This window comes from Littorina saxatilis, linkage group LG9, assembly GCF_037325665.1.
Source record: "Littorina saxatilis isolate snail1 linkage group LG9, US_GU_Lsax_2.0, whole genome shotgun sequence".
In the NCBI taxonomy this organism is placed as follows: domain Eukaryota; kingdom Metazoa; phylum Mollusca; class Gastropoda; order Littorinimorpha; family Littorinidae; genus Littorina; species Littorina saxatilis.
Window position 1 is genome coordinate 33,494,232 of NC_090253.1, and position 16,034 is coordinate 33,510,265.

The following is a 16,034-nucleotide window of genomic DNA, read 5'->3' on the forward strand; positions in this document are numbered from 1 at the left end:
GCGAACCGGCTAACCAGCGGACCGGCTAACCAGCGAACCGGCTAACCAGCGTACCGGCTAAGCAGCAGCAGCAGAAAGAAAGCTAAGTGCACCGTGTCTTACGCACCCCGTTGACCACCGTTGTCTTTTCTTATCTGTGATTTCATTGGAGTAGTGACAACGTGGGGTGTGTGACCCCTGCACGAACTAGAGCTTTTCGAACAGAACATTCGCATTTAACTATATTTACACGGGTTCAGCGTGTTACTATAATTTTCTATATACTACTGGCATTTTGTCAGTGAACACTGGGTTTTTTTACGTGTTGAGAACGTAAAAGGAACATATTTTGAGTGAAGGCTCGAGGGAGGTGGCGAGTTTATACATAAACAGGCGTCTGAAACTTATACTTTTGTTGACTCTATTTAATTGTATGCCTGCGAGAGTGGATCGTGGTGTGGTTAGTTAATTAGTAGTAATTAACCGGTTCATAATCACCTTAAGTGATATATTGAAACGTGACACTCAATGTAAAATAAAGAAATGCATACCTCATTCAATATTTTTATTTTTTGGCTGGGGGGGGGGTCCGGAAACCCTAGAACCCACCCCCCCCCCCCCTCGTTGTGGGGGTCAGGGGGCGAAGCCCCCTGAAGCTGACGGGTAGGTCATATTCTGAGATAGGAAAATGGTCGCTCCTTGCATGAAACGGCATAAAATAAGCAATAATAAAAAAAAAAATTAAATAAGTAAGGTACATGTTTAGGCTAGGGGGGGGGGGGGGGGGGGGTGCGCAACCCCCATAACCCCCCCGGTAGTCCGGCCCTGGATGAAATGCAGTGCGTTCAGTTTCATTCAGTGTGAGCGGTTCGACAGCTTGACTAAATGTAGTAATTTCGCCTTACGCGACTTGTTTCGTCTTCTTCCTGTTCGGGTTGATTTGAGAACGCGTAGAAACGGCAATTTTGTAGTCTTCCAGCCCTGCAGTTGCTTTTGAGTGTCCGCAGAAAGAGTGTACTGGTTCTCAGGATTACATCGGGCACACTACAAATACGCGATTTTCCTTTTTTTTCCCCTTTGATTTGAACACATGCGCAGATCGTTTTTGGCTCACGAAGTGTAGCCTATGCGATCGTAACTTTGTCTGTCTGTGCGTTTGTGCGTGCGTGTGTGTGTGTGTATGTCTGTGGTAGAAACTTTAACATTTCCGAGTCTATGTGTGAGTGGTTATCCAAGACTATGGATAAAGCTCGCATAAGATTACGTCACGGTCAAAAGTGTTTGACGTCAATTAATGCATCATGACGGCATGCCTCCCTGTAGTCTTTCTCTCTCGCGTGGTGTGTGTGGTCTCGGTCATTGTTATTTTGAGCGGGCCGAGACTATTTGGCAGTCGTGTCCCTGTAAGTAGGCTACATGGTAGAGGTTACATGCCGAGTCTCAGTGATTATTAAAAATAATGGTCGAAGTTGGCGGATCATGAAAAATGCGAGCTTCAGCGAGCTTTTTCATGACCGCGAACTGAGACCATTATTTTTAATAATCACTGAGACGAGGTGTGTAACCTCTTTATTCCTCCTTTCTTCAGTTATTCAAAGAAAACAGGAGTTTTTGTGCGAAAGTTTGATCGAATCCGAATCACTCAACCAGTCAACCTGCGCAGGCGATCGATTAATGCGCGGTTGTATAGTTCCGTGCAAATCATTCCATTCTGTTAACACTTCTTGTCAGTTTCCCTGTTTTAGACTAAAATCAAGTACACAGATATGCTGTTATTCTGCTGTGGCGGTAAAGGCAGATATTGTGTGTTCTGTTTATGTTTTAGTATCGTGTTAGGATAATGTTCTTTCGTCAAATGGGACTAGCAGACGAACTTTTGCACCCGTGTTCGAACGTTAATTACTGTATGAAGTTCAGTTTTCTGGGGAAAATAGTGTATGAAACCGCTTTATGTTGTTTAAATTGATGAGATGTGTGCATTTTGTTGCGTGTGATCTTTTTATAAAATGAAATATTGTTGAAAACTGACCGTCGGATTGCAGTCAGTGTTGTCGAAGAAACTGCGTTAAAAGAAGGGGAACTACTCTTGTCGGCAAGAGTATGAGTTACTTGCCTTGGGAATTTGCTTGTGATGAACGGTGTGTGCACGGCAGATCTAGATTCAGAAAACAACCTAACTCATGGATTTTATATGGAGATTCATGTGTTCAGGCCTGTAGTTGTTAATTTAAATGCGGTATGTTTGTATTGTTTGCTCCAGAGATGTATATTTTGTACGTATAGAGCGTTCGGAACTTTTCAGTCGCAAAAGTAGTACCAAAACAGAACAGCTTCTCAACCCATTGCGCTATCGAGGATTCAGGCTGTTGCTGGCTCGTTATTTGTTTGGTTGCTGGGTCATTATCGAAAAATAACTAGCTCTACAAGTTTACAGAGGTAAAGAAGCAGAGGGGGGAATAAAGACAGATCTAGATCTAGTGTCTCTCTTTCTTGCACAGTCGTCACCTAAGCTTACTGTGTGTGTGGGTGTGTATGTGTGACGGAGTGATTGAGTTTGTGTTACTGTTTGTCTATTTCTTACGTGAGCCTTGAAGGCTTCGCCTCTTGTTGTGAGTGTTTTTGTACTTCTTCCTCTCAGTTCCGGTTTCCTTCTTCGTTCCGTGTAAACGCCGAAACTGTTAACTGGTGTATTAAGAAAAGTGTCGTCACAACCGCGTCAAATGTACCATTACGTCTTGTTTCAAAACAAGTGGCGTAGTAGCTTCACGTTTTTTCCACAGCTGATCTCTCGCTGTCTCTGTGGAAAGAAAATCGGAAAGGTCGGGTAGGCGGCGTTTTCCATGCGCAGTAGCATGTGAGAATTTTGTGAGAGACCGTTTTACCGAGGATTTACTTTCGCAAAGTGAGTAACTCACTAACTGCGGCTAGGTTACGGCGAACAGGGCTTCCAGTCTGTGTGCTGATCAGTCACAGCCTCCGGCCGTGCGAAGCAATCCATTTTGTATTAAAGCCGGTTTCCACGTGTTTTGCCAGTACACGTGTTTTTAACCGGAAGTGCATTGTCCCCCAACAAACCTTCACATTGGGTCTGTTAATTATGCTGGGTCACGGTGTCCTGCAAGTCGGCTATTCCTACATCAACCTGAAGTACGTCATTCAACCGACGTCAGTCTCACGAGATTTTGGGGACACCCCGAAGCGTCCCGGTACCAAAGCGTCCTGGTACCGAAGCGTCCCGGTACCAAAGCGTCCCGGTACCGAAGCGTCCCGGTACCGAAGCGTCCCGGTACCAAAGCGTCCCGGTACCGAAGCATCCCACTATAACGCGTCACAGGACTTAGACTTTTTTTTTTTTTAAACCTTGACCAAGATACAAGTTAAACGAAGATACAAGTTGACGGCGCCTAAGCCTCTAGGGGGGTCCGGGGGCATGCACCCCCGGAATTTTTTTTTATCCAAAGAAGAAAAATAGAGCTATCTGGTGCATCCTGAGCCAATAAATTACCTCTTTTTTGGGGGGTGGGCGGTGGGGGGGTTACGTAACCCGTGTAACCCCCCCCCCAGATCCGCCCTTGTTGACCTTGATTTGATCTTGACTTGACTAACCATATTTATTTTTTTTAAATTTAATCTTGACCTTGATTTGACCTTAACTTCACTGATTTTTTTAATTTTGCACAGACCTTGATTTGCTTTTGGTAAAAAAAAATTCACTTTTTGCCCAACTTTTCTCCAACTTTACTTTAGATCTGTACTCACATTGCACCAATTTAGAAATACTGTACCCGTGTGGACAAGTTCGGGGGAAAAGTCCGGAGGCTTCCGTTCACAAGAGGGATATGTCTGTTATCACACACCCTTTCTGGCTTCACTAAGCGTGAGCGTCGGAAAAAGTCTTTTCAGTACTGTTCTGCCTCCGACTGGCTGACCAGTTTCCTGACCAAGCGGAAGATGAGGGTTGTACTGGAGGGCGAGGCATCTGAAGAGGTAGAGGTCGAGTCCGGCGTCCCGCAAGGCACAGTGCTGGGTCCGTTGTTGTTCCTGTGCCATATCAACGACCTCCCAGACTCAGTCCAGTCGTCTGTCAGACTTTTTGCGGATGACTGTCTCCTCTACCGCCAGATCCGCACCTTTCAGGACCACCTTACGCTACAGGCAGACCTAAAGAGCTTGGAAGAGTGGGCCAACCAGTGGGGGATGAGGTTCAACGCTAAGAAGTGCTACGTCCTCTCCACCAGATCCACATCCCACTACTTCTACAGCCTCGGAGACACCATCCTCCAACAGGTCGAACAGAACCCGTACCTCGGCATACAGATCTCAGCCGACCTGAAGTGGGGCCCCCACATCACCAGTCTCTGCAAGAGGGCAGGATCTGCCCTGGGCTTCTTACGCCGGAACCTCCGGAACTGCCCACGTGAGTGCCGTCGCCTTGCCTACATCACTCTTGTCAGGTCCACCCTTGAGTACGGGGCGGTGGTCTGGGACCCCTACTACAAACAAGACGTTGAGAGACTCGAACGCATCCAACGCCTAGCCGCTAGGTTCATCATGAAAGACTACGTGTCCAAGGACCCAGGCTGCGTCACCAAGATGCTAGAGTACCTCCAACTCCCTACACTCCAGGAACGCCGTCAGCAACTTCGCCTGACGATGCTGTTCAAAATCATCAATGGACTTGTACCTGCCTTACCCCCTGACTCCTTCCTCACCCCGGTGAGCGTATCTCGGCGCCGAGTCAAGCCTAAAGCCTACGAGGGGTATGAGAGCCAAAACATCCTCCAGAGACAGGCAACCAACAACAGCCGCTGTTTCAAAGCTCCTACCTCAAAGACTGATCAATACAGGAACTCGTTCTTTATAAAGACAGTGATCGAGTGGAACAATTTGAGCGAAGCCACCGTCACCCTGACCACGCCCAGCGCCTTCTCATCGGCGTTAGGGGGGCAGAAACCAGTGTGAGAGCCTCAGTAGTTTTTATCCAGTTTTTAACATTGTAACATAGCATTTTTTAACTGTGCTTGAAAAGCCTACATTCTAGGGCAAACGGACTAAAACCGCAAGTACAGCAGCAAGAAGACCAGCTGGAGTTGTACACTATATCCACCTTGTGTACAGTGAACTTTTAAGACTCTTTTAGATGCGCACACCCAAAAAACGTCACGTTGATAGTCGTCGTCGGCTTCTGTGGCGCACCCGCCAACCACCAACCCAGGCGGGTTATCCAGATCCAGATCCAGATCCAGACTTTTAAATTGTATCATTTGGGTTAATTTGGGTTTGTTTGGGTTCATTTGGGTAATAAAAAACGCTCGCGCTGGACCCGAGTACTCTTCAGACTGGCTCGCTCCCCCAGTATGACAGTTTTTGTCTTGTGCACGTTTAAGACCAAGTGATTGCTCTGTGTGAATTACAGGAATTCCCTTTGCTTTATAAATACATTGGCATGCGAGCCGAGGATGTGCGTGGTGACTGGTACCGGGACGCTTCGGCACCGGGACGCTTCGGTACCGGGACGCTTCGTGCCCTACTGCGCGGGAGCGTCCCGGTACCAAAGCGTCCCGGTACCCCTGTGACGCGTTATAGTGGGACGCTTCGGTACCGGGACGCTTCGGCACCGGGACGCTTCGGTACCGGGACGCTTCGGTACCGGGACGCTTCGTGATGTACCCCGAGATTTTTACTCCGGAGTAAACATTTTGTACGAAAAAGTTACTCCCTTTACGAAAAAAAGCACTCCCCCATTGCACGAGAAAATTACTCCGCAAGACAGGTGAGTTCCGAGTAAACATTTCGTACACAAATGTTACTCCCCTGACGAATAAATAACGAATAAATTACTTCACCCCAACACGAGCAATTTTACCTCCCATGCCAGGTGTACGAAATTTTTACTCCCTTGTCCCCTGTTAGTCTTGGTGGTGGAAGGGGTGGAAGGAGGGTAGCGCGACATTCGTGTGCGCGAGATCACTTATTGGCATTATCCCTTCGCCCGCATCCCATTTTTGCGTACGATATTTTTACTGGAAGTAAAAAAAATGGGGAGTAAAAATTTCGTGGAGGGAGTAATTTTTTCGTGCCTTGGGGAGTTCTTTTCTCGTACGAAAAGTGTACTCGGAGTAAGAATTTCGTACGAAATATTTACTCCAGAGTAAATTTTTTGTGGAGTAAAAATTTCGTGTTACACCGGTATCGAGCAGCCGTCTCGGCGTTTTGCCTCTGCTCGTAATCACAGGCACTCGTCACGAGCGGGTCGGGATCAAAGTGGGCGGGGCCTGTGCGCTCTCAAGACTACTAATATTACAAGTCTCTTCGTTGCGAACGGAAGTTGTGAAGTTATCAGAAACCGAGATTGCAGCAGACGACAGACAGGTTGCGCATGCTTCCTGCGCATGTGACCCCATGACCAGGCATAATTAAAAAGTTGTCAGCGGCGTTCGTCAGTCGATCTGTCTGTTCACCGCCAACTTTCCGCTATTCCTTGATTCTTCTTGCAACTTCCAGATAATGGGATGCAAACATAAATTTAGATTGTCTCATCCTTGTGATGGAGTTGGAAACCATGGATTCACCAGAGAAAATATATAGCTGATTTGGCCAGTGTGACCAGTGCATCAAGTCTTCGGATAGTTTTCAAAAACTGGAAACTGAGTCTGTTTTGTCAGGGATTGTGGTTGTGTTTCAACCACGAGCAGAGATGAGAGAATTGTTTGTTTACTGCCGATGAACTCATTCAAAGCCTGTTGTTGAACGTCACGAAATAAACATATGACTCATGGTTTTGACATGTTCTGCTGAAGACGCAACGGAGTCCACATTTCAACCTCATTTGAAGGTGAGCGAATTTTCGAATAGATAATCCCCAACACATGTATCCCCAACCCTTCAGCAGGTTATTTGAAAGAGAGAGAGAGAGAGAGAGAGAGAGAGAGAGAGAGAGAGAGAGAGAGAGAGAGAGAGAGAGAGAGAGAGAGATTAATGGGTAGCGCGGATATGGTAGCCGTCCTCGTTCAAGTAGATCTCAAACTCAGTCTGTGCACAGTTGTAATACTGTAATTGCATTTAGATCTGACGACCAGAAGCAAATAACTTGACAAGTTAGGGAATTTTATGTTTTCTCTCTCAGATTGATGTGATTTTTGGAAGCGAAGGGAAGGGGTAAATCAGTTTCAAATTGTAATTTGAAGATTCATAGCTGAATATGGAAGCAGCAATTCCCGAGTGATACCAAATAGTTGTCCAGTCACACAATTTCGGCTATCGGGTGTAGATCTGATCTACATTATGAATCAGAAGTTATTTGACACATATTAGGGGTATTGGCACTTTTGCAGGTGGAGTATTCTACATTGATGACTGATAGTGCTGGAACAGCAAATTGCAGAAGAACTTTACAGGAAGCAAGAGACATCCGTTTACACAGCGGATGCTTGGGGAACTGCATGCAGGCCGAACACGGAAAACCCGAGGCGACATGCATGAGCAGTACTAATCTCTTGAGGAATAACAACAGAAGGTCAACTCTTCATCTCTGAGTAACTTGAGTTCAGACACCTATTCTTCAATGGTTTAATTAGGACATGTTATCAGAAAATACAAGATCATCTGTGTGTGTGTGTGTGTGTGTGTGTGTGTGTGTGTGTGTGTGTGTGTGTGTGTGTGTGTGTGTGTGTGTGTTTTCTAGTGATACATTTTTATTTAAAATTTTTAGTTAGAGTTTGACTATTTACACACTTTTAGGAATTGACTTTTAGAAATGATTAATTACCTGTCTAATTACCATTTGTGACCTTCCACCACGGAATGAGTCGCATGTTACCTTTGCATGATTTTCTTATTTTTACATTTTCCTAAAGAGTTTTTTTATGCTCTATCCAGTGGTGAAAACCGTTTTAGAAAAGAGCGAAAACAGTTTGAGTTATAAGCCTGTGACTAAGGTGACCCTCACACTGTTACCAGACACTCCCCGGACTTATAATAAGCCTAGCGCAGAACCGCGCGAGGTGACATGCGACTCATTTCGTGGTGGAGGGTCACATTTTGAGTAATGCACATGTTTGCGTTGTGCAAAACAGCTTGTCTTCAGCTAGGTTGTTCTTCTTCTTGGTTGTGGTGGTGTTTTTTTTGCTTGTTTCCTCTGTTTTTAGTTTTGTTTCTTTTTTTATTTGAGAAACTCTGTGTGATAAGAGTGAGTGTGTACTACGTACAAAAGCAAAACAAATAAGTAGATGGAGAGGTGAAAGAAAAAAGCTGCAGTGTCAGTTTTGGCTTAAGGACTATACGCACTAATGATAATCTGAACTGTTTGTTTCAGTAACAGTCTGATGGACAAGAACTATACAGTGGAGAGGAAGTGGATTTACCTCAGCGGCCAACTTCTTCAAGATTTATCACAATATTTTTTCAATCAGAGGGCCTCCAACATGTCAAAATGTACCGGACAGCAGGCTGACTAGCCAGTGGTTCAAATCAGAAAAAAAGTGTGGACCAGTGAGAGAAAAAAAACTTAGGCCTAGGAGCAACACTACAGTTGACGATGTTTGGAAACAAATCTTCTCAGGGTTTTATTGACCGCCGACCCTTATGAACCTTAATTATGCCAAGGAATAATAATGTTCAGGCAAGTGATGAAAAGCCTCACAGTCCCGATACACATTTTCTGCAAATAAATATGACGCACTGTTCTTTCCAAAACCTGCACATCCAAGCTCATGAGTACTACCATCATGTGTTAACTTTTTCAATCAACAGTCAAACTATCATGCTGGCAATGAATGTGGGCTCCCTCGAGCATATTTCTGACACCAACACTTTGACAAAATATGCACTTTATGATTATTGTTCACTATTATACGATCAACATGCATGTGTGTGTGTGTGTGTGTGTGTGTGTGTGTGTGTGTGTGTTTTATCTTGGCTCACCATCCAGAAATAAAACTACTCCATAAACACTCAAACACAGTCTTTTTCGGAAAATGTCTATTGAAAGACGAAAGAAGAGTGTATACTTGCATGTTTCTTGAATACAAGAATGAATGCTTGCATGTTGCTGTTAAATGTGTTCGTTCAACTTTAGCAGTAGGATTCCAAAAAGTATGTGTGTTTGTGTGTGTGCCGAAAGAAGTGTTGTAATAATTTTGAATGCAGATTATTAGTTAAGTGTGTCTTTCTCTATATTGTTGTTGCTAAATTGTATTGTTGTACATTGGTATGAATTAGTAACATATGGAGGTGTTTAATGAAAGATTTAATTTGAAATAAATATATATGAAGGGTCATGTGTGACTTCTTCAATGGTTTGGAAGTATGCACATGCAGGTATGAGATGTGGAATGATCCTGAGTATATGGCTTCTGAAAATAAAAATATAAATAAGAATATGTCTTGTGATGAACACTAGAACCTGAAAACAATTAGTTACTTTGTTGAAAAAAATGTGTGCATAAAATATGCAGCAGGAGGGTATTATCTGCTTAATTTTCAATCAATTCGATTAGCATTTTGATCAACTTATAATTGCACAGATGGGTCAAGCTCGGTTGCCCTACTCTGTACTGTACACAGATGTCAGTGCACGTACTTGGTGCTCTTTGTGTGCTAGCTAACTGGGAACCTAAGCCTGCAAATTAGATTATTTGGATAGCCTGAACGACTGCCGAGTCCACTTCTTGAAAAGATAAATCCTAACTTCACTCTCAACATAAACCACAAAGTACAATTGGGTTAAATATGTTTTGCTGTGGCATTATGTTCATTGATGAAAAATAGCAAGAAAGATATCACTGTAAGCATGCAAGAACCCTGATTGTATATCCTTCTCTGCAAGCGTCACGTGCTGTGTGCATTATCTGACCTGACTTCTTTGCTATCGTTCTACATCAACAACCAACCCGTAACTGATGTGGATGGGAAACAAAATTTCTCTCTTTCCTCTCTGTTATGGTGCACAATTTTGGACAGACATTGAGAAAAGCTCCATAAAAATAACAGTCTTGAGCAACAAAAACAATCTTACTACATTTCATTCAAGATTGCAACGTTAGTACATGTACACGTAACCAACCTTCTTATGTTTTCTCAAATCTACAACAGATCTACGTCAGATTTCGCGCAATATTTTTCCTTCAGCCAATGAAGACACAGCTTGTTGTCTTGGTTTGATTATAAGGGGAAGTAAGTCATACGTAACTTCCGTTCGGTCTAGAACAACGTGGGTTTTTGTGTGCCAAAATCCGTGCTGTTTTGCAAAATAACAGCCGTAGCAACGTCTGATAAATCTGTAGCTGCCTGATAGTTTAATTTATTCCCCCCTCTGCTTCTTTCTCTCTGTAAACTTGTAGGGCTAGTTATTTTTCGGTAACTTACCCAACAACCAAAATCACTTACCCAACAACGGGCCTGAATCCTCGATAGCTCATGGGTAGAGACTGTACACATTGTGGATCTACTTTTTGCAAAACAACCATACCGCATTTAAACCAGCAACTACAGGCTTGAACACATGAATCTCAATATAAAATCCATGAGTTTGGTTGTTTTCTGAATTCAGATCTGCCGTGCACAATCGTTTATCGCTAGCAAGATTCCAAGGAAAAGTAACTCTCATACTTTGTCTAGTGACACGAGTAGTTCCCCTTCCAGATTTCGGCTGCATCGACAAGACTGCAATCCGACGGTCAGTTTTCAACAATATTTCATTTTATAAACAGATCACACGCAATCAATTGCAAACATTTAATCAACTTAAAGAACATGCAGCGGTTTCATACACTATTTTGCCCCAGAAAACTGAACTTCATACAGTTTTTAACGTTGGAACACGGGTGTAAAACTTCGTCTGCTAGTCACATTCGAGGAAAGAACATTTCCTGAGCGATACCAAAACATGAACAGAACACACACTATCTGCCTTTACCGCCACAGCAAAATGACAACATAACTGTGTACTTGATTTTACTTCAAAACATGGAAACTGACAAGAAGTGTTAACAGAATTCAGGGCCGGACCAAATGAGTTGTAAGGGGGGGGGGGGGGGGTTCTTCCTTTTTTGGGGGGGCAAATCAGCGAAGTGGCGAAGCCACAAGCGCGCGCCTGCTTGCGAACTAGGGGGGTCCGGGGGCATGCGGAAAATTTTTGAAAAACGGTTAAAATCTGTGCAATCTGGTGCATTCTTGTTTTGAGGGTTAAGAGCAGCATTGTTTTGGTGCTAAAACTAGTAAAAGTCAAAGCAAGGTACATGCTTTTTCCAGGGGTGGGGTTCCGGAACCCCTGGAACACCCCCCCCCCCCCCCCCCCCCCCTGGGTCCGGCCCTGGAATTGAATGATTTGCACGGAACTATGCAACCGCGCATTAATCGATCGCCTGCGCAGGTAGACTGGTTGGGTGAATATGATTCGATCAAACTTTCGCACAAAAACTCCTCTTTTCTTTGAATAACTGAAGAAAGGAGGAATAAAGAGGTTACATACCTCGTCTCAGTTCGCGGTCATGAAAAAGCTCGCTGAAGCTCGCATTTTTCATGATCCGCTAACTTCGACCATTATTTTTGATAATCACTGAGACTCGGCATGTAACCTCCACGTATACTTGATTATATCATAGCCGTTGTTTTGCTTTGCTAAGCTGTGTATGGCAGCCGGAATGCGAAGTTTGCCGACGAGGTCGAGAGACTCAGTATCATACCTTGTATAAACCATAAGACGACCGTCCATCACAAGTGACATCCAAGTAAGACGTGACGAGTGCCTGTGCTCGTAATACAGTGTTCTAGATGATCGAACGTGTAGCAAAGACCTGTACGCGTATACGTGTAGATATTGTGTCACCCGTGACTCACTTTTTCTCTCGGCCAATGCCGTTCCAAATCATACGTTGTTTTGCTACCACCAAGACTGCAGATCTAGGCAAACGCGTGACGTAAAAACTAGATTTGATGACGTTACCCGTACACGTTCCCGTACACAGGGCCGGACTACCGGGGGGGTTATGGGGGTTGCGCAACCCCCCCCCCCCCCTAGCCTAAACATGTACCTAATGATCACTTATTTGAAACTTTTTTTATCAGATTGTTTATTTTATGCCGTTTCATGCAAGGAGCGACCATTTTCCTATCTCAGAATATGACCTACCCATCACAAACACAAGGGGCTCTGCACCTTGACCCCGCCAGGGGGAACATCCCCCTGGAACACTGACCACTGCCACTGGCAACCCCCCCCCCAGGCTCCTCTTAGCCTAGTCCGGCCCTGCGTACACGTGCTGAAAAGTGCCACCTCCAGATCATAACTCTTTGGGTTGATAGAGACTAAAGAAGCAACTTGACCAGTGTGTTTGCATACGACTCCATTCCGACGTCGCCGACCGACGACGACGACTTAGTGCTGACCAACGGCTAATTATGTTTCCCTGCCCGTATAACTACTAATCATGAACAGCGTCAGTGGTACAGGCGGTGCGAAGTCATGGTGTCAGGAAACTTAAGTGCCGTACCAGAAAAAGAAAAACAAGATAGCCCTCTGCCGATGATGTGGGGGAATAAAAGAGACACGCAGCTGCATCACCGTTATTTTGAATGGCCCTGGCGCGGGTCACTTTGTGCCCCGGACTACCCCGGACTACCCAGGACTACCCCGGACTACAAGAAGTGTTTGGACAACAAAGACAGATCTATTGATCTGTGTTTATTTACAAAACCCTTTGCGCCCCAGACTACCGTCCCGGACTACCCAGGACTACCCAGGACTACCCCGGACTACAAGAAATGTTTGGACAACAAAGACAGATCTATTGATCTGTGTTTATTTACAAAACCAGGAAGTTATTTTTCACTGCTCATATTCAGTCTCTTATTGATTACGTATCCAGTCTATGGGACTCAGCAAGTGATAATTCCCTAAAGCTACTCAGCAGATTACACAAAAGAGCGCTAAAAGTTGTATTACTCAAACAGTCTACTCTCACAGACTCAGACTACATCAACATAGGGGTCCTACCTCTAAAGTCAAGAATGAATTATAACAAAGGAATAATGATGCATAAAATTATGACAGAAAATGCACCCGAAACCATTTGTTCACAGTTCTCTTTGAAGAATTCGCACCATTTTAGTAAATCTCATTCGTTACTTGGCCATGTCTATTACTTTGATTACGGCTCTTCTGTGAGTAAATCTCTCTCACACACACACACACACACACACACAGGGGTAGTCCGGGGTAGTCCAGGGTAGTCCGGGGCACAAAGTGACCCGACCGGCCAGACACAGACGGTCATCAAGTAACGGGCGAACTGTGTCTGTGACTGTGAGTTGTCCTTGTGGAAACAAAACACAACTAAACATGGAAAAGCGCAAGATTGTTTTTTTGTTGTTAATTTTTTTTTTACTTCTTAAGACTAGTGTTAAAGATTGCAACACACAACACCCAAAACCAGAAGAATAACAATATTTCATGGGAGGGGCCATTTTCAGTGCGCACCGTACGTGGACTGCCGTTGATAGCCAGTGTGTTTACAAGGTCAATTCTATTTTCAGATGACAAAATTAGGTCACAGTAGCTCTGATGTGATTGACAGCAGTTTGCCAAATGTTGTTAACAGAAAACTCTAGTATTTCAGAACGTATCATTTTTGTTTTTGTAAAAATTGCAGGGAATCATCACAGATTATCATGATCGATCCGATCCAGTCGGCCAACCAATGGCGCTCAGAATACTGCGGGCCGAATTTCCCATACGCCTTTGCAGGACGACTAATTAATATTTACATATGTTGTATGCTTCTCTGGTATTGTCAACCGTACGACTGATCTTTTGGGTTGGATTTTACCTGACATTTGTTGTTACGGAACATATGATGAATTCAAGTGGATTTACAAGATGTGTCATGACATGTTAAAGCGGTAGAATGCGTGTGTAGGCTGGGTGGCGGTTAGGTTGCAGGATTTTTTTCTCCCTGTGAGGCTGCTTCGAGTAGGCCCGATTGAAAAATGGCGGATCTAGAGGCAGTCCTCGCCGACGTTAGCTACCTCATGGCAATGGAGAAGAGTAAATCTACTCCTGCAGCCAGGGCTAGCAAGAAAATTGTGCTCCCAGACCCAAGGTCAGTTTTAGCAAGTACATGTTCGTGGTCGGTACGTTTGTGCGTTTGTACAATGCCTATTAATTGTATGTCAATTTCATCGGTCAACAAAACAAAACATTTGGATCATTCACATTGGATGGTTTGTTGTTAAATACTTGCGGCTTGGGTCTGACATCATCCAGTGTGACGATTTGCTTATTTGCTTTTATTTTGTTTTCAGTGTACGGAGCATAATGCACAAGCACCTCACTAAGGTTGGGGAAGTTACATTTGACAAAATTTTCAACCAGAAACTTGGTAAGTGTATACTGTTGAATGTGCCCAGTTACTGTTTGTGTTGTCTGTTGACGTTAAATTACCATTGCACATCCTCTTCTTCTCGGTTGCTGGCTTGTTCTGTTGAATACACGAGGAAAGCACCAAACAGCAGGGATTATCCTTATTCAGTATTTTAGATTTCAAACACCTGCATATATATATGTGTCACCATTTTCTGCTGCAAATGTATTCCTGTGACCCGTTAAAAATATATAAAAATTAAAAGAAAGATAAGATTTTGAATTATGTATTCATTAGACTGTTTGATTGCCTTGGCCAGGGTGGTTCACACTTTGCAGCGGGGAATGGTATTGGTAATACAGTTGGGTGTTATAATTCAGACTTCCAATTTGATGCTGTCCATGTGTACTATACACAAGAGAAGTTGGGGAGAAACAAAATTACAAGAAATTCTTGGAGGGATTCTTCCGATGGGCGGCGATGCACAAAAACTAAAACTAAAAGGAGTAGACTTATGTTACTGTTATGTGTACCGTCAGTTCTGCTTCCAGAATGTAATCATCTGCTAGTGCTACTGCTACTGCTAGTAAACACACATGTATGCAAGTTTTCCGCGGGAATTACAGTTGACACTGACACCGACACAGGGGCAAGGGTGCTGAAGTGGATAGATGAAGCTGTGCCCGGCTAAGCTGATGATCCAAAGAGCACCGGTCACTAGCACAAAAGAATAGTGGGCTACTGCAGCGCTGAACAAACACAACATATATATATGGTCAGGAATCTGTCAAGGTGTCCAAATGCAAAAATCCTGTTCTGGATACTTTTATCACTTTGTATTTTGTTCTGTTTTTAAATGACTACAATATAAACAATACAGTTATGAAGTATTCCTCATGCAGATTCTATCCATACCAAATTTATGTCTGTCAGTCGCCTGGATGCAGAGAAAATTGACTTTGTTCAAGAAAAAAAGCACCTTTTTTGGCACACAAGGCGTTACGCGAAACGCATGGTACATTGTGCAGTGAATAACCAAGTTACTGATAAGGGTATCATCTCAATCTAATTTTTAATAGGTCCAGAAATGGATGGAAAAACATATGTTAGATTATTAAAGTTTGATCTGAAAATAGGTTTTGGATTTTGAGCGTTCTTTTTTAGCTGGTCTGTACGTTACATTTGGTGTAAATAATCATGAAAAAAGGGAAACTATCTTAAAAAATGTTTCTGGTCAAACTTACATAAAAATCATTGCAGAGGAAGGTCATTAGATAGGATGATTGTAATTTTAAAGATATTGAGCGAAAAAGTGGTGTTTGAATCTTTGATGTAATTTAATTGTCCTTCTAAGTTACTCTAAGTTAAAAATATGCGTTTGGTGCAAATGAAATTTTACCTACTTGCCCAAACAAGTTTTGTCACAGTCTTTAAATAATGCCATAATACACAAAAGTGTGTGTTTTCTTATACATGTACCTCAGACACCTGGGGCCGAATGTATAGCCCCTCCATACTTTTAGGATTTCATAGCGCTGTGGAGCGCATAGCTATGAAACGCACTATAGAACTCAGCGGTCCGCATGCATGAGATGAAATAGTGCCTGCCATAGCTAAGAGCGGCTCTATTTTTAACACGTAGATAGTGGAAGGGATTCCCCGTCATCCTGTGTCTCTGCGCATGCGTCAAGCTTT

General features: G+C 43.6%; 1 protein-coding gene and 1 long non-coding RNA gene across 3 annotated transcripts in view; both read left to right on the plus strand.

Moving 5' to 3' along the window:
• Positions 1-6,442: 6,442 nt before the first annotated feature.
• On the plus strand, positions 6,443-9,518 carry LOC138977410 (uncharacterized). The gene is made up of 3 exons (XR_011459265.1): positions 6,443-6,814; positions 7,314-7,514; positions 8,294-9,518. It is a non-coding gene; the product is annotated as an uncharacterized lncRNA (long non-coding RNA).
• A 4,209-nt stretch (positions 9,519-13,727) lies between these two features.
• Positions 13,728-16,034, plus strand: part of LOC138977044 (G protein-coupled receptor kinase 3-like) — a 195,907-nt gene continuing 193,600 nt past the window's right edge. The window contains exons 1-2 of one of the 2 annotated variants that reach the window (XM_070349947.1): positions 13,728-14,078; positions 14,281-14,357. In XM_070349947.1, the coding sequence (XP_070206048.1) occupies positions 13,966-14,078; positions 14,281-14,357 (190 nt within the window). In that variant the 5' untranslated portion in view covers positions 13,728-13,965. The remainder of the gene's footprint in view (positions 14,079-14,280; positions 14,358-16,034) is intronic. The other variant, XM_070349948.1, reaches the window with a different exon arrangement.